Below are 18,530 nucleotides of genomic sequence, written 5' to 3' on the forward strand. Positions count from 1 at the left end.
ATTTCCTTCTAAATTTCTGGAGCACTTTTTTCTGTGCTGTACTGTCTCAACCCAAGTGACATTCCAGGGTAGAGGATTCTTGTGATTACAGTCTGTAAATGAAGTTTTTACTGCTTTCATGAGAATGTGGAGTTATGTCTGGACCTCCGTGTTTCCGGGTTTTATGTGAGGAGCTGTATAACGGGGCAAAATCAGACTTCGGTCGGCAGGAAAATAAATGAAGTACAATTTCAGACAAACAGCCTGTCGTAGTGAAAGCGCAGTGCCCACGTTGGCACTTTGGATCCGAAGTGAGGACAATGCAAGTTGTGCTTTACTGGGCTTTAACCCAAGAAACACAACGCCCTAGTTGTGTTGGACAAACTTCAATTTATTCACAATTTATTCAGTAAATAAAGGACTATGATTTCACTTTTGAAACTGGACAGAATAGCCACCGCTCTCTTCGTTCTTAACAAATTTAAAGTTGTCAGTGGACATGCCAAAAGGATTAAGCACCAGGTTGCCCAATTCCTTCAGCTTGCCTAGAAAGCAAAAGAGACAAATTCACTGCACATTGCAAATGTCATTCACTTTCTGCGGTGTTCTAGTTTTGTACACAGTTCCACTTTACACTTTCTATGTGGTCACGTATATAGTGGAGACCGCTTATAACTAGGGAGTGACTTTTTTGGGTTAAACCCGATTCCGCCCGGTTATTCCCCCCACCCCGAACTGACCTCCGACCAATTCGGGTTAAACCCTATTTCTCCCCGAATTCCAGTCACTATGAAATCCTCAAGTGACGTTTCCACTGAAGATGAACAAAGGTCACCACGCGTAGCACATGAAAGAATGGGTCACTCACGTTCCCAGAAATACACCCATGTGCGTCAGCACTGTCTATGCGCTGTGCGCATAGTATGCGCTATGGTATTAGCGCTGGTAGGTCACCGACAAAAAGAAAAGAAAAAAAAGGAAAGGACGATATACGAAAGAGGAGAAACAAAAAACACCCAATAACACCCGAAGGCACAATTATTGCTCAATTTCTCCCCGAATTACAGATCTAAAAATAGCGCCCGATTTTTACCCCCGAGTCTGATAAACAAAATACAGAAACTGACACTGAAGATTTTTGCTTAAGTTTAATTAATTAATTAACAATTATTTAAGTCTAAGTAATTAAACTTAAACAAAAATCCACAAAAATAAACAAAAATCTTCAGTGTCAGTATCTGTATTTTGTTCATGTGATCTACAGGACTTGACTCCCCTCTTCGTATACGCCCCTGAATCTGAGAAAGGCATTTAACCTGAAAAAGTCACTCCTTACTTATAAGTGGTCCACTTTTACCTAAAGTGGAGACCACTTCTAACGTACATTGTGGGACCGCCGAAAATCCGCACTACAAGCGGTACCGCACTATAACCAAATATCACATTTTTAAGCCAATACATGCCCGAGATTGGGCACCCACCTAGAGCCCTGCACAGGCCCGACGCGGCCCGGGCACATAAAAAAATGGCCCGACCCAGGCCTTCATGTTTTTATGCAGCCCGTCCCGATGGCCCCGTCAATAGATACAGGCCTGGCCCGGTGACTCAGCGAATAGAGCCCGGCCTGGCCCGGTGACACAGCGTGTATCCTGGCCTAGTATTTCCAGATGTGACATACGCGTTTCTAGCGCTTATCGCACAAATTTATAACTAAATTTATAGGAAGAGAAGACACGGCTAGACATACAAGAACTATGGCTTTGACAGCACAACAGCACGAGACCAAATTAAATCCACGACGCACGCGGGCAAGCACGTTACCGTCACAGTACAGTCAAACTCCTTTATAGCGAACACCTTTTTAACGAAAATACCACTACAGCAAATTGTTTTTGCGGTCCCGCTGGAGCCTATAGGTCCAATAATGGACATCCTTTTTAACGAAAATACCTTTACTGCGAATTTTTTTTGCTGTCCCCTGAGCTTCGTTGTAAAGGAGTTTGACTGTACCAAGTTTTGTGGATGTAGAGGATGCCGTCGACAAACTCCTCCCAATCCTTACCCCTCTGACCAAGCTTTGCGAACGTGTTTGTGAAATACGTGAGGAGTCAAGAGCAATGTAAAGTGGCTTTGAGATTGTTATAGAGGGTCGAATCATACACATAATGCAGTGTCCCTTGCTTGTTTTTGCAAATACTATGCACAGGAATGATGCAAGCACGTGATGATATGAACGAATAGTCCTCCATTGCGTGGAATTAGCTGCTTAGTGACCCAGTCCAGCCTGACTCTCAGAAAAATGTTTGTCGGCCTGGCCCGGCCCGCCGTGCTGGCGTCTTTTGTCGGCTCGGATCCGGCCCGGTCCGCGATGGGTGCATATTTTGTCCGCCCGGGCCCAGCCCGGCCCGGAGCACACAGCCAATAGCAAGCCTGGCCCAGCCGACAGGCGGGGCCAGGTTGGGGGCCTGTGCAGGGCTCTACACCCACCTTTCTGCTATACCATGTTGTGTGCACCGGACTGAACAGCGCGGAGATTCCTTGCACAAAAACAGTTTATTCAATTCGCTCACGGAGCCCGTAGAAACGCCGCGATTTTTGTCTGGCATAGTTTCCTGACCGTGTCTTGCACGTGCATCCCCAACAATGATGCGGCAACAGAATGTCTCATCGCTCAGTCCACTCCGAGCACAGACGTGTCTTAGTTTGTGCATACACAGTATCGTATCTTTACGGGACGTCTCTGCTGCCACAAAGTCCTGATCATCATCCGAGCCGTTTTCCAGCACGCCTCACGGTTCCGGACGGCTTACACTATCGCTTAATTGGTCGCTATTCGCTCGCAGAGGCAGACACCGGTGCCCGTCAAAAGTGTCCCCTGAAGTCGTCCTCTACAAGATTCATGTCGCTACAATGCAGCACTCAGACGGGACGAAGGGCGGTTAAAACAAGGAGACAAACGTATCTGCACGTATCTCTACAAGATTGTTCCATAAGTAGGGCCTGGATTTTTAGGCATTTGCCTATAAATCCCTAGAAACGCCTAAATACGGCATTTTTGGGGTTGCTTGCCTTTTTATCGGCTCTATTGAATTGTAGCCATTTTTAAACATTGTTAGACACTATAAGAGCCTTTTTTTAGAGGTGTAAGTTCGAATACGGCTTTAGGGCTCGTGCTGAGTGCTGCATGTTGCTTTTTCTTTTTCTGCGTACATTTGATCCAAAGATTTAGCCTCTCTGAGCCTTCCAAGATCTTCGAGGGCGGAGAACAAAGTATTATTCAATATAGCGTGTTTCCCGGCTGCCTCAGCATTCGTGTACCAGACGTCGAGGCTTGTATGGTACCGTAGCCTTTAAGTTTTCCTTGATGGAGCATTCTGAAACACCAAGAAATCCAATGAGCGTACCAGATTAACGTGCCTATTTTTGCCTTTTATTGCCTATTTTGGTAGTGTGGGGGACTAAATGCCTGCCTATTTCCGTGCTTTTTAGTACACAAATATCCGGGCTCTATACATAAGTTCTGCATGTTGATCGTGTCTCAGATGGCACGGGCGGCATAATGCAAAGAGAGCTCAGACGCTTTCCCGGCCAACCTCCTCACAAGACACCCTCGCCCGCTTCCTCACGAGGAGATAACCGAAGCGTTCTCCGCGATGGATGATTCCCGCTTCGGAATTCGCTGACAAATGCGCACTGCGCTTCGGCGACCACACTATAACTAGGGTTGCCACCAGGCCAGTATTATACCGGAAGGGCCGGTTATTTGCTCGCTCTGACGGTTGCCGGTAGGAAAGTGATACCGGCAGCCTTTTGCCGGTATTTGTGGCTTAACACCTTTCATAGGGGTTTTTACAGGGCTATCCTTTCAACATTCCACTACAGCTTGAATAAATCTGGAGCACAGGCCCAACTCCGTAGTCACCAGTCGTTTTCTTAGTTATTCATTATTATTATCATTGTTGTCTTGAGCGAGTACGCTCGTTCTTTCTCTCTCTCTCTGTACACTCTCCACCCCTCACCCACTTTCCCTTTCCCGTGAACATTTCCTCCTTTCCCTCTATTCCACCTCCTCTCCTCAGCCGGTATTTTGCACTCCGAAAGGTGGCAACCCTAACTATAACCCGTATCCCACACCGATATGGACCATTATAAGCGGTATTCCTATACATTACGTTCTACGGGAAGAATATTGGGGGTCAGGAAAAGCCGCATTATAAGTAGGGCCTGACTTTTTCGGGTTTTATTTTTGGCCAAATTCGGGGGGTAAATATCGGGTGATATTTTTTATTTGAAAATTCGGGTGTATTCGGGTTAAATCCCGTTACGGCATATTCTGTCGTCAGGAATTCGGGTGTATTCGGGTGATTTTTTTTTTAAATAAAAATTTGTCTTAACATGGAACTAATGTTTAGCAATGTTATCAAACTTTATTTTAATGCACGCTTATGAGTGTGCCACGCGACCCGGATGTTTTCGGGTAGATTCGGGTTAAACCCGAATTTTACAGATTTCGTTCGGGGGGTAAATATCGGGCGGATACGGGTTTAACCCTAAAAAGTCAGGCCCAAGCAGTTACGTTATAAGTGGTCTCCACTCTAATGGAATAGACACCAGTTTCCCCACAATGCTCATCACCACTCACCTATCATCTCTGTTTTGAGCCTTTCGTTCCTCTCGTTGATCTTATCAGGAAGGACCTGAAGAAGAAGAAAAAAAGAAAATGTTGTGTGATCAAGTTATATACAGTTTCTCTGTGCCTCACCACACAAGCCCTCCGTGCTTCCTGGATGCTGGGGTCCAGTTCTAAAACGAGTTTATAATCTGCCAGTGCTTCATCAAGCTTCTCAGTCTCTTCATAGAGATGTGCTCTTCTTAATATGGCCTTAATGTAGCAGGGGTCCAACTCTATCGCTCTGGTGCAGTCTTCTATTGCTGCTTCTTTTTGGTCCTAAAATGAAGTTTCATCCAGAGGGAGGTAACAGAAACGGAAACAGTGTTATAGTACTGGAAATATAGCAGTTAAAGGTGAAAGAAACAAACGAATATCGCACACTCGGAATGCCCGAAACATAAATGGAAATAAAAATAGTTTACAGTAATAATTCGGGAACTGCAGAACCGGAATTACTACAATCCTTCGCCGAATCATTTAGATGCTTTATTAAACAAAGTTGAATAAAGCGAACCAAAATTAACTGAGGAAGTACAGTGATGGACACAAGTTTACGGAACACACACTGGTATATTCCTTCCTCAGAGTGACACACTAGCAGCGAATGGGACTGTACAAACTTACGGATACAGTTTTTATATGGTTACGGGAACTTGCTCGTTGCAAGCGTGAGTAACATATGTGAACCATGCTAGCTGTTCAAAGAAACCATGAACTATAATTTTGTGTAAATGTTGCATGCAGGTATATCTAAAGTCCTCACAATTCATATCAGAATATACTACACGTAGAGGTGTTAAGTTTTGTGATGTTCTCAAAGCTTACCAAAAAAAAAAAAAAGACTGGAGCTGGGTCCTGAAAACCGAAACGCAATCAAAACGAAAACATCGCTGACAGTAACGGAAACAAAAAAAAAAAAAAGATTCCGTTCCCTTTTCCTGGTTTCATCTCCTTGGATAGAAGATGACGCAAGGTAAATATAAATGGTAGCGAAGGTGATAAAAAATACCAAATCTGTGTTAGCAACCCTGCACCCTTCATGATACACGTGCGAGTGTGGTTGTTGAGGGGCAAACTACGAAGGTAAACAAAAATACTTTAATCGGGGCGCAAATAATGTGTGTACTAATGTAATATGCGTGTTTTTAATATAGCAATTCGCGCCGTCTGCCAGTAATACGTGAGATCATAGACAGAGCCGAGTACGCTTCCGGTTCCTGTCCCTCACCTTGTTGTTAGCTACGAGTTTGCCGTACGTTGACTGCGCACTTTGTGACTGTTCATAGCCGTTTTCTTCTTCATCGTTGTGTTTTCAATTTCAAACCACCAAGTCGAACAGGGGACGTAATCAGGACAGTAGCTAGCTATTGTTTTATTTGAGTGTCAAGAATGTGGACAGTACTGACTTTGGAGCTGTCGGTTCCTCTTCCTGCCTTTGCGACGTTTGTGGGTGCGTGTAAGGAAGCCTTCAAAGCCAACGTCAAGACATTCCTCACCTCCCAAGGGGTCAGATCCAAGCTGTGTGAAGTGTTGGACACACTTGTGCCACAGACATTGAGTTTGTGTTCTTCATCTGTGCATGATGATTTATTTCACGTTTTTCTGAGGGTGCGACTGTTCTGGTTTGCACGACAAAGGAATGAGGAAGTACGAAATAGTACGTTACGTCAGAAGGCACTGCAGCAGGCAGCGAGACTAAGTTCGTAATCTCTGCACGTTGTTGTGATGTAACCAGAAGTTATTTGCTTTCCACGCAAAAGCATATGAACAGTTCTGTTGTCTATCAAGTGCTTTCAGTTGTAACCTACCAACTCTTCAGTTGTAGCACACGATTTGTCATAGTGCACTTTTGCACATAGCTCGTTACTGTGTTTATTTGTATTTTGACAGCCATGCAGAGTTCAGTAGTCTGTGCCTATTATTTATATGTAGGGAGTTACTTTTTCGGGTTAAATGCCTTTCTCAAATTCGGGGGGTAAAAATCGGACGCTATCTTTAAATCTGTAATTCGGGGAGAAATCGGGCGATAATTGTGCCTTCGGTTGTTTTCTCCTCTTGTTTCTGTTTCTCCTCTTGTCTATTAAGTCCTTTCCTTATCTCTCTGTTTTTGTTTTTTTGCGGGATCGTGACCTTCCAGCGGTAATCCCCGAAGGCATAGACAGTTTTGACACACATGGGTGTACTGCTGGGAACGTAAGTGACCCATTTTTACATGTGTTACACGTGGCGACCTTTGTTCGTCTTTAGTGGAAACATCACTTGAGGATTTCATAGTGACTGGTATTCGGGGAGAAATCGGGTTTAACCTGAATTGGTCGGAGGTGACTTCGGGGGGGGGGGGGGGGGAATAACTGGGCGGAATCGGGTTTAACCCGAAAAAGGCAATCCCTATTTATATGTTTAGTGTATGTACACCTGTGTACATAGATACCTAGCATACTTTTTTGCTATTTTGAATCTTCAGCAGTTTGCCTATTCTTTGGTACGTATTAAGCGTATCTCTGTGTACATAGATTCCTAGCATGGATTTTCTAGTTTGGACCTTCAGTTCTTTGCCCACCCTTTGATATGTATTTAGTGCATACCTATGTACATAGATCCCTAGCAAGTAATTTTATATTTTGAATCCTGTGCTGAGTTCAGTAGTTGTGTGTACAACTGCCAGTATGTACGTGCAGTTATGTGCAGGGCTAAGCACCTTGTGCAATGTGAAAATCTACACCACATGGCAAAATATGAACAAAATAGCAGAAGCACAGAACATTGTCGATGCTTTGACGTGCCTTTAAGGCAAAAACACTGTTGTAATCTAAGTACAAGTAGTCATCAACAGGGTGTGTACACACTGAACAAGGTTGTCATTGCTGGAAGCTGATATTATTGTGGCTGTTTTGCAAGATAAAGTATCACTGACTTCTAAACTGAGCTAATTGACTTGAGCCTTGTAATTCCTCCATAGCATTCGTTATGAATGCAAAAAATTGTGGGCAGACATAGCATCACGCAGTATGCAAATATGATATAATGTGAGCTTCAAGTGCAAATATGTTCTTCCATCTTCTTTGTACGAGAGATATGTGGAAAGTTCCAGATTTGCATGAGGACAGCTATAGCAGCATGCATTAGACATTAAGGTCCTGTGCCCCACTTGTGTTTGCTGGAATTTGTACACTATCCTTTCGGGCTTATTCAGTACTGCATGGACTGTCATACTGGTTATTTTGCAAATTATTTTGTCGTGGGGACTTATACTGTTTACAACGGCGTGGGGAATTTACCTGTGATAAAAGAAAGCAAGCCCCCACCTGGTCTCCTGTGTTCTTTGTTGCACGCATGTCGCTGGTGTTGATTCTTCTCTGTTTACAAATTGTTCATGAGCTTTTGCTCTTGGATTTGCTTTCAACAACGATTGTGACATTCCGCAACTCCACAACGCAATGGAAGGAACGCGCCGCGCGCTATACGTAATGGTGACGTACCAGGTGACGTCATTATGACGGAATTTGTAGTAGGTCCCGCAACGGATGTATGGCGCTGACGGCCTTTATCATGGCCGCCCTTGAAGACGTGGTGGCCAATGCAAGCTTCGCTACCATTTATATGTACCTTGGATGACGTGCTTTTGGTCTTCACCACCCCCTTTCAGAAATGCACCTCTCTTGGGGCAATTTCATTTCGATTCAGGCAGGGCCCAGACCTTTGGGTCTTCGATTTTCTTCCTTAGTCCTTATGAGATGGCGCCACCTATGGTTTGAATGTTGGTGTTGGTCCGGCGTTCTGAAATGGCATGTTTCGTGAGATGTAAAATAAGAGCATAACTATAGCAAGAAATCGAGTTTCGCTCAGATGCATTTTCTCGCCATTTTGAAGCACACTGTTTTGGTGTTTGCAAATGCCATTGCTTCTACCTTTTTACTACGTAATTCCCATGCCACAGGCTATGACTCTGCGTGATATTTATTATCTCTGACAAGCATAACGTTTCATTTAAAAAATATGCAAAATTGTTGCCCGTTCATTTTTGCGTCATTTTTTCACCCTGCTCGTGCCAGTCATCTCAATCAACATCGCGATAACATACTGTAAAAGTCGTTGATTTCGCGTGGAACATATTTTTGTGTTTAGGTGGAGGCCATTGTTGACATGGGAACTTAAATTCGTGAAAAACACAAACTCAGGTTTCTCAGTGACATCAATGTATCTACTTCGCGGGTATAGTACTACTTAAATTCGCAAATTTTTTGCGCTCATGAAAAACGTGAAAAAATCATTCCGCACTATACGAAACTTTAATGTTGGCTCTTTAATGGTGGGCTTCTGTGTTGCACAGTGCAGCGCATATTTGCACCCGAGTTGGTGTAAGCATGGAAATAGCTCATGAAGCGCATGCTGTAGTGTTGTGCAAGGAAGGCATAGCAAAGTGGGGCAGTTTCTAACCATTGCAACTTGACCTCTGAGTGCTTACCAGAGCTAAATGTTATGTCTAACTAAAGTGAAAGCATTTGCCATGAATCACAATTTTTCTTATTTGAATAAAAAAATGGCCTTTTCAAGCACATGCCTCGTGAACTTTCACAAAATTTCTGTACCTATGTCAACTCGGGCGCAAATTCCCACTGAACGGCGCAACACAGGAGCTTGTGCTGGGTACCATTAAAAAAAAGCAAACATTAAGGTTTCGTTTAGTGTCTAGTATTTTATTGCAATGTGTCGAAGATGACAGGCACAAACAGGGTGAGAAAAACTGCGCAACACTCTTGCCGTTTTTTTACGAAGCTTTCCACTGGTGAAAGATGGTAAGTATGTCGCACGGTCATAGCCTACGACATGGTAATTATGTACGTAGTAAAAACGGCAAAAGCATTGGCTACTTACGAACACCAAAACAGAGCACATTAAAGTGGCGAGGTTTCTGAACACCGGACCAACGCCACAAAAGGGGGCTATCTCCCGAAAAATAACCAAGAAAATCAAAAGACACAAAGGTTGCGGCCCTTCGTGAATTGAAGTGGAATGGCTAAGGCGCCTGGTTTTCTGCTGCGGCAAATTCAAAATTCTGCGGTACCGACTCGTAAATTCCGCAATTTTCTGCGGCAAGCAGTCAACGGCTGTTTGAAACGGCAAACACTTTATTTTCTTGGATAATGTGGGAACTAAAGATTCTTTTTTGAAACATTACAGATTCAAAGCACTGTTGCAGCTCAGCATCACATACGTGACATCTTGTGTTCTCGCCTGACAAACAATGCCGTCTGTCGCCTGCAATCATTTCATACTTGCTGAAAGCTCTTTCCGCATCTTCAGAGTTTACAGGAACTGTATACGAAGATTATAGGAAGGAGCTTACAATACATGCCCTGTGGAGGTTACCTCTTTAGGACACCCCTTTTGTTTCTGGGCTGTAGGCATGATTTAAGTGTAAGGAAAACTCCTGAACATCAAATCAAAATCACTAAGCTGCACACGGGAGGGACGCCGTCCCCTTCCACAGGTGGAGTATGCACAATAGACTTGGGATAACGTTACCTTAAGCTAAACTACAATCTATCTGTGCTGGCCCTGCAGCATGGGCAGTTCCGTAAAGCAGGCTTCACCTCATGTAGGGAACCGTCAGGTGAAGCCCATCATATTCTGCGAATAGTCGGATATTCGGAAATCCGAATACTGGGTATTCTATTCGCAAATGAAATACTTCGAGTGATTGATATTTGATTAGAATTAGAGAACTCGAATATCCACACACCCCTGATAAAATAAGGGATTCCGTGAAATTCCGTGCCAAACGAGGGATTCTGCGATATTTCGAGGAAAACCTTAGAAATGGCCCTCTCCTCCAATGCAAATAATACTCACCAATCGGGACCGAGCCGCTGCACGATTGGAATAAATAATGGCTGCATCCAAGGTACACAGTCGTATGGCTTGGGTGTATGCGTCCGAGGCTTCCTGGAATTGGCCATTTTTGAACATTCCATTACCATCCTCTTTTAACTGACGAGCTTTCTTCCGCCTTTCCTGTTGGGAGAAAACATTTCTATAATGGACACGTTTGTGCTACATGCAAAATTTTCAGAAACGGCACCAATATAATGCGTCCGTGAGTGCTGGAAGTTGAAATGCAAAATTACTGTGGTAGCTATGGGGCATAGAAATCTTAAGGAGTATGCTAGAAGAATACCTCAGAAACTTGGACGTACGGGTGAGGGTAGTGCCATACTGAATCACCTATTCCTGCGGTGCATGCAAAAAAAAGAATCCGGTTGCATACACCAAACATAACGCAAAAACAGGTTTTTGGAGCAGTAACACACAGCCCTGATCCATGAAACACCCAAGATTTGAAAGAAAGAAAAAAAGAAAAAAAAAAAACAGACACGACGCGGACGCCACATGGAGATGCGCTCTCAGCTGCTGCCTCGACCAGCTTTGGCTACAATCCTGGATAGGGGCAGACTGTGACAAAATCCGTAGCCAACAGAAGCAGCGGAGCAAGCGTTGCCAACAGTTTTCGGAGTTGCGCCTAATTTCCTCCCGTCCAGATAGCTCACCTAATTTCCTAGGCTAAAAATATGCGACGTTTCCTCGGCTGATTCAATATGGCTGCCTCCAAGCGTATACAATGAGAGAGGGAAGAGCCCCGTTCAAGTTCTTTGCTCTCCTCCGATCCTCCTCCCTGCCTTTCCTTCTAGCCTCTCTCTGTAAGATTTCCATGCTATGGGATGTGATTGAAAGTATGGTAAGCTCACTACTTTGGAGGGGGGGGGGCTTGAGGTAATGACATAAATAAATATATAAATAAAAGATTGTCCCATTACCTCTATCTCATCCTGGGTCATTGACTTTTCCAGCTCCGCTAATCTTTCATAACTGTCCTCCTCGCTTTGTGAATCTCTGGCAGGATCCCCTTCCTCTGGGTTTTCACAACCTTCTTTACAGTGATCCATCAATGCACTCTGTTAACAGAAGTACAGTCGTCCCTCGTTAACACAAACACTTTTGTCCCCAACCAAAATCATCCATGAAGCATATCAAGATATCATCCATATTATCGAATACCGAGGAAATAACAAACACAATCCTGAAGGTATACTTCGTTGCATATTAGCAATACGTCAGCAACACGTAGAGCATGCTCCTCACTGTCATCAAAGAATTGAAGAGCCGTCTGTAGTCCTGCATAAGCCATAGCAGATGTGACCGTTGGCTCGGCGTTGCTCAAGTCGTCGACGCCAGTGCCCGACAACCTGCCTTGACAACTGTCGCCTGTGTTCTCGTAAGCTGCCAAGCGACTGTACTACATGAGAGAACTGATGTTCTGAGGCTGGAACAACATAGAAGGCCTCCCCTAAGAAATTAACGTTGAATTAACAATCATTGTCCCTTCTATGTTGTTCCAGCCTCAGAACATCAGTTCTCTCATGTTCAACATTTGCCAGTTGCGTCGATCCCTGTGGTATGAATATGTGTATGAGTGTGCAAAAATGTAAGAGTGAAAGGAGGATGAGTGAGAGAGAGTGACTGGTTTGTCCCTTCAGATGACGCACCCTGGAAGTCGCTGAGAAGGCGTGTTAGCTTAGCTCAATTGGTAGAGCCCTGGACCAGTAATCCAGAAGATGTGGGTTCGAGTCCTACAGCTGGCTAACCTGTTCAGTGAAATTCACCTTTCATCGACTGTACTGTGTTTAACTAAAGGCACAACTCCTTGCACGAGGGTCAATGTCTGTGGACCTGTTCAGAACAGTCATGAAATCATTGAAGATTTTCCAGGCTCTTCATATCCACACATAACCCCTTCTCCTCTTATAGTTCTTGTGGATGGCTGCGACGGAGAGGGCATAGCTCCCTACGCAACAGAACATCCTACTTCAAAAAGTTCTCTCGCAGAATATGGGGAGAGGCTTGCCCTCCGTACGGATATCGTACATAATAAGGAGACAAAAATACATGGACTATATATGGACTGTGGACTAATATATGAACTATGATTTGCACAGCAATGAACCGTCTATTGTCTGAAAAGCAAGTTTCTGTATTAAAGAGACGAAAATGCATCGAAAAAGTTTGGTCCTCACAAAAATCGTCCATAATTCGAGCTCTCTGTATTAATGAGGCACGACTGTATACATCAAAAACACATTTTCTGCAACTTTTCGCAGAAGTGTTACCGACATAGTTCTGCACCACGGGGTGTCCTACGTCAGTCTTGCATTTAAGTTACTTCAGGCTACTTTTCAGGGTGTCTACCAAATTGCAGCCTTAAAATTCCTCGACTTTTCCAGGTCCCCACTGACTATTTCAAGCCAATCCACTGACCAAAACAAAAAATAACTTGGTGCCTGCTACTACGTTTTGACACAAATCCCTCATAAAAAAAAAAAAAAAAAAACACAGATCACTTATCGAGTATTAGTGAGGCTGCCCTACTTTTCACTCTCCGAGCTTGTGGTGAACTGTTACTTGTGGCAAAGTTGCTCAACCACCGAAGGGCACTCACGATCCGCCGCACATTCAAACGGCACTTGTCTGTGATTTCCCCCACCGACTTCAGCTACTATTATGCAAGTTCCCTGACAAAATTCCCTCTTTTCCAGGGTTTTCAGGTTGGTAGAGAACCTGCTTTTCTACGTGAAATTTCAACATAGTAATCCTGACTTTGAGTGCATTTCTTTACTCCACCGGGATAACTCAGAAGTAACCCTCAGTCGGCAAAAAATCGGGGTTAGCGGAAATGACGTCACAATCCGCCAGCGAAAATTCACCTCCCATCACCCCAGGGTACCTGCTGTGGGGGTACCTGCTCAGCCGGTGAGTTAGCACGGGTTCTGACGTCATGCGTGCCAATTTTTGACGAGCAGAAGACAATCGGTGCATGGCTTCGGTTTTTCGTTTGACGGGTATGGCCCAGCTGATCTGGTGGTGTCCGCACTGCAAAGTCAACATTTAAAACTTACAAGGGCTAATTGAGGATATTGGCATTGCCCAGGTGTTAATTCCTGCCATAATTAATGGCATAGATCGAGAAGTTACCCGGCATAAAGAACTCGTTAAGAGTTGAGTTACCGTGTGAAAAATGTAACTAAGTTAATAACGAAGTTCTTCAGCAAGAAATGTAATTCACAGTTATGGAGTTACATTAAAAAAAAAAAAAGAACGAGTTAGTCCCAAGTTCCTTCGGACACAAAATAGCACTACATAGGTGCAGTGCGCCTGAGCAGTTGAGCTCGACCTTGAGTTGCCTGCACCGAGTTTTCGTTTATGTCAAACAATTCGAATGCCTTGCATCTTATTCCCTGTGTGCGCACAATGGTTCAGCTTTATTTCAATAGCAGCTGTTCTTAATTCCTGAATAGAATACTGTCATTCACTGAGTATCACGTTTTATGGCATAAAATGCCATGAAAGACCCAGAGAGAAAGCAAGAAAATATGTGGACATTAGTGAAAAGCGAAATAAAAGTAACTTTGAACTTAGCCTAAGTTACTTTGGCAAAGTTACCCGGAAAAGAAACCAGTTCCTCTTAAAGTTACCACGGTGCAAAAATAGCGAGTTAAGTTACAGGCTACCAAAAAAAGTAACGTAGTTACAGTAACGAGTTACCTCGAACCCTGGTTAATGGTAAGTGCGATTAAGATTTCACCCTCTCACTCACTTTTAACCTGCCCCTCCCCTCGTTCGAATGCGCACGTTGGATTGTACATTGTGGATGTCTGATCCCGAGAGGAGTTGCATCGAAGACCCTCTCACGCATAACAAAAAGCCTAATTGATCCATGGTGGTCCTGCCCCCTATTACGGTCATGTAATTCGAAATCATCATCTCATGAAGCATATGTGGCTGTTGTCTACTCAGCAGTTTTTTTTTACACGCGATTATTTAGAAAAAAAAAAGAAAAGGAAGAAGAGAATATTGATTCATTGACTGATTGGTAAAAAAGAATGGTATACACTTGTGAAGTGATTCTTCTATGGTTTCTTTTCAATCATTTCAATTACCGCAAGGGTGGATTGTGTTAGAAATGTCTCCCCATTGTGTCTGTCACGTGTACACCCAAATTTGGTTTACAGTATGCGTAGTAATTTAATTTGACCCGGTCAAACATATGTAGGGAGTGACTTTTTCGGGTTAAACCCTATTCCGCCTGGTTACTAGCCCCCGAACTGACCTCTGACCAATTCGGGTTAAACCCGATTTCTCCCCGAATTCCAGTGACTACTAAATGTTCAAGTGACGTTTCCACAGAAGACGAGCAAAGGTCACCACGTGTGAACACATGTAAGAATGGGTCACTTATACGTTCCCAGCAATACACCCATGTGCGTCAACACTGTCTATGCCTTCAGGGATTACCGCTGGAAAATCACGATCCCGAAAAAAAAAAAAAAAAAAAGAAAAGAAGGAAAAAAAAGAAGAGAGATTAGGAAAGGACTTAATAGACAAGATGAGAAACAAAAACACCCGATAACACCCGAAGGCACAATTATCGCCCGATTTCTCCCCGAATTACAAATTTAAAAATAGCGCCTGATTTTTACCCCCCGAATCTGAGAAAGGCATTTAACCCGAAAAAGTAACTCCCTAAACATATGTGACCTTTGGGGGTCCTTGTTTAGTGTGTCCCTTCAGAGGCTGGCGATTGTTCCTTTGTTATCCCGTTGCACCAATGTGCTGTATCGAGCAATCGAGAACGAGAGTACGATTACTGCAGGACATGACCCACTAGATTATAATGACCATGTCGTAGGCACCATTTGCCAGTGCCACATTTGGAAGCTAGCGGTGGCGCTACTCATCGGCCCGGCTCTTGCTTACTCAATTTCTGCAATACTTTGTACTTTAGCTTACCTAAGTATTTTAGTAAAGTGGTGGATGACCCACAGGAGATGAGTCTTTCTGAAGTTGCGTCCATATCATCACCATTCTAGACATTTTCAGAGGAGCTGTTGCTGTCGTCTGCTACAGTGGTCATACGTCCGCTTCTGCGTGTTCAAAATTCAAATTTCCATTGACCAATTGTGATGTAGATCTCGCGGGCCGATGAGTACTGCACCCTAGCGGATTGTGCGGACGGGCTCCTCATAGGGTTTGCCGATTATGACATGGTTGTTATAATCTAGTAGGTCTTGCTGCAAGAGAGCTTATTTCACTTTCTACGCAGCGAGGTTCTCATTCAATATTGCCTTCTAAAAGCATCAAGACCAACAGTAATAGGAGCAAACGTAAAACCCTTTATAAATATATAAATAAAACAACGTTCGTCAGCTTAGAGTAAATGTTATAAATAAAACATGGTCCCATAACCTCTATCTCAGCCTCAGCCATTGACTTTTCCAGCTCCACTAATCTTTCACAACTGTCCTCATTGCATTGTGAATCTTTAGCAGGACCCCCTTCCTTTTGGTTTTCACAGTCTTCTTCACACTGATCCATCGATGAACTCTGTTAACTTAAGTATACATCAAAAACACATCTTCTACAGCTCTTCGCAAAAGTGTCTCCGATGCAGTTCTGCACCACGGGTGTCCTACGTGACATTTAAATTACTTCAAGTAACTTCTTTACGTTAAAAGTACTAGGTACTACTAAATAGATAGACTTTGGACGTGTTTCTTTATTCGACTCTGGCTACTCGGAAGTAACCGTCTGTGGTAGAAAAAATCAGGGTTATCATCATAACCCGCTGCCACCCGAGGATGATGGGGGTACTTGCTCGTGGCTACCTCGCTTGGCAGGTGGGTTAGCGAGGGTTCTGACGTCATGCACACAAATATTTGGCAAGCAGGCGACAAGCGGTGCATGGCTTGTCGTCAGAGGAAGGTGTCCATAACAGTGAAACAAGAATACATAGGTAGATGGGTAGAAATCCAGCAAACCGGTAGAGATGTAGGAAGGGAGTTGCCTGAGGACAGAAGCCGCCGATATTTCGAACAGAGACTGTTCTTCTTCTGGGCGAAGAATACATAGGGCTCTACGGGGTTTGTAGCCATTTCTGCTGTCCATTGTCCGAAGATTGATTAGCACAGGGCTGCTGCTAGGAAACAGTATTTTTTCCCAATCAGGTGACTAACTAACAGAAATATTTCAATCAACTTTTTCATTATTGACTCTAGGGAGCTCGTTGTAATTGCGATATGCAAGCCTGATATCCACATGATGCGGTAGAACCACTGATCAAGCACAGCCACAGCGATCGCGCTACAGATTTAAGTAGTTGACCGCCGTCGTCTGCTATAAACAGCAACTGCTCGACAGAAGAGCGTCAGCGACATTGATATCTCCGCCCTCACTTTTAACGTCACAGAAAAAACGTCATACGCAAGGTTGGGAACTCTTATTGCGTGTATGTTTCGCAATCTTTTGTTTTGCGTTTGTTTTCTTCTTTCGTGTGTTCGGAGTCGGAAAAGTATTTGCCTGAACTGCATATGATGTATTTCTGTGACATTTAGCGAGGGAAGAGACATCCATGTCACTGCCGCTCTTTTGCAAATTACTTGTTGCACACAGCAGACAACGGAAGTAAAATGCCTGTGGCACGTGATTACTTTTGTGCCTGATCAGTGGTTCGAGCGCATCATGTGGAAATCAAGCTTTATTATTGCAATAGACCTCTACTAGAGAAACGTCATCATGGCATTGGTAGACAGATTGAAACCGAAACAAATCGGAAGGAGAGGGCTTGGTTCCACGAACGGGCACTTCTTCGCTGACTCCCACTGAAAGACCGTGGCTTTTGGGCGCGACCTTGTTCACCTTTAGCTTCGAGCGTAGTTCAACTCTACCAAACTCGTGGCGCTGTCAGACATTATGACGTCATTTGTTTACAAACAGGGAGAGGTCTATTACAATGAGCTCCCTAAAGTCAATAATGAAAAGGTTGATTAAAATATCCCCGTTAATTAGTCCCTCGATTGGAAAAAAAATATGGTTTCCTAGTAGCAGCCGCATCGAGTGATCCAATGACAAAAGTAAAAGTGTCCTAAGGCAACTCCACTTTTTATGAAAATTTGTTGCAGCTAAAAGGTACACTTTATATAATTCTAAGCTATATAATTCTATGCCAGGTAGTGCAAGCTACCTCCCAATCCAAAGTGCAGAGCCACGGAATCCATCCATATTCAGGCTTGATGGGGTTTTTGAAAATTAGCAAAATGTTGAAACCCTCCTTTGGTGGCACACGTTACAGCACCGATTTCCCCAGTTTTTTCACCCGTATTTTGAAAAAAAAAAAAAATTCCCGAAAACTCCAGGCTCTAATACCCAAGGTGAATTCTACAGGTAAATGTCACATGGCTAGATAAATCTTACTGTTTTCTGCAAACGATGTCTCGTTTTTTCTCAGTTTACTCGAGCATGGGCCGTGTGTCCTGCTCCTTGAGGTTCTTCTCTGGATGGTGGAGCACTAAAATAGCACGGAACAGAAGATCTCATCACTGATAATAACTGGAAGTAGATTTCCGCGAAAAGTCAGTCAGCTTATTTGTTTAGCGATGACAAGATAATTATGAAAATCCCAAGTAGCTCCTCCGCTGAACAGAGCCCCACATTTATAAAGCCTAGAAGTAAAGAGCTGCGCCTACGTAATACTTAACTTAGAAGCTAATTTGCCATTACTAGAAGCGTGCTAGAAGCTGATAACACTTTAAACATTAACTTTAAAGTCAGCGCCGAATATGCTCACATGTTTATTTACTGTCACCACACTGTACTGTCACCGCTATGGAGGAAAGAATGGTGCCGATGTCGTTGCGAAGGGCAAATTAGAGTTGTTTTAAACGTTGTGTGTACTATTTATGTACAACTGATTTTCGTAGTGTCTTCAAGCCAGCAATATATCTATGACCATAGCACATACCACGCAGCATATGACCATAGCAGACGACGA

At 43.7% G+C, this 18,530-nt stretch overlaps 1 protein-coding gene across 5 annotated transcripts; it reads right to left on the bottom strand.

Annotated features, from left to right (window-relative positions):
* Nucleotides 1-349: 349 nt before the first annotated feature.
* Nucleotides 350-18,506, bottom strand: LOC135373899 (tetratricopeptide repeat protein 1-like). Of its 5 annotated transcripts, XM_064606942.1 has the most exons (8): nucleotides 18,327-18,506; nucleotides 17,954-18,047; nucleotides 13,431-13,576; nucleotides 11,467-11,604; nucleotides 10,505-10,666; nucleotides 4,742-4,927; nucleotides 4,622-4,676; nucleotides 350-524 (listed from the first exon to the last, which is right to left on the bottom strand). In XM_064606942.1, coding segments are annotated over exons 2-8 (804 nt in total). In that variant the 5' UTR covers nucleotides 17,955-18,047; nucleotides 18,327-18,506; the 3' UTR covers nucleotides 350-408. The 5 variants fall into 5 exon arrangements, with proteins under 5 accessions (XP_064463012.1, XP_064463013.1, XP_064463010.1 ...); XM_064606943.1 differs by lacking the exons at nucleotides 17,954-18,047; nucleotides 18,327-18,506 and adding an exon at nucleotides 15,494-16,163 and having other exon boundaries at nucleotides 10,505-10,597; XM_064606940.1 differs by lacking the exons at nucleotides 17,954-18,047; nucleotides 18,327-18,506 and adding an exon at nucleotides 15,494-15,819 and having other exon boundaries at nucleotides 13,446-13,576.
* Between the last annotated feature and the right edge of the window lie 24 nt (nucleotides 18,507-18,530).

The sequence above is a fragment of the Ornithodoros turicata genome, unplaced genomic scaffold, assembly GCF_037126465.1.
Source record: "Ornithodoros turicata isolate Travis unplaced genomic scaffold, ASM3712646v1 Chromosome34, whole genome shotgun sequence".
Taxonomy (NCBI): domain Eukaryota; kingdom Metazoa; phylum Arthropoda; class Arachnida; order Ixodida; family Argasidae; genus Ornithodoros; species Ornithodoros turicata.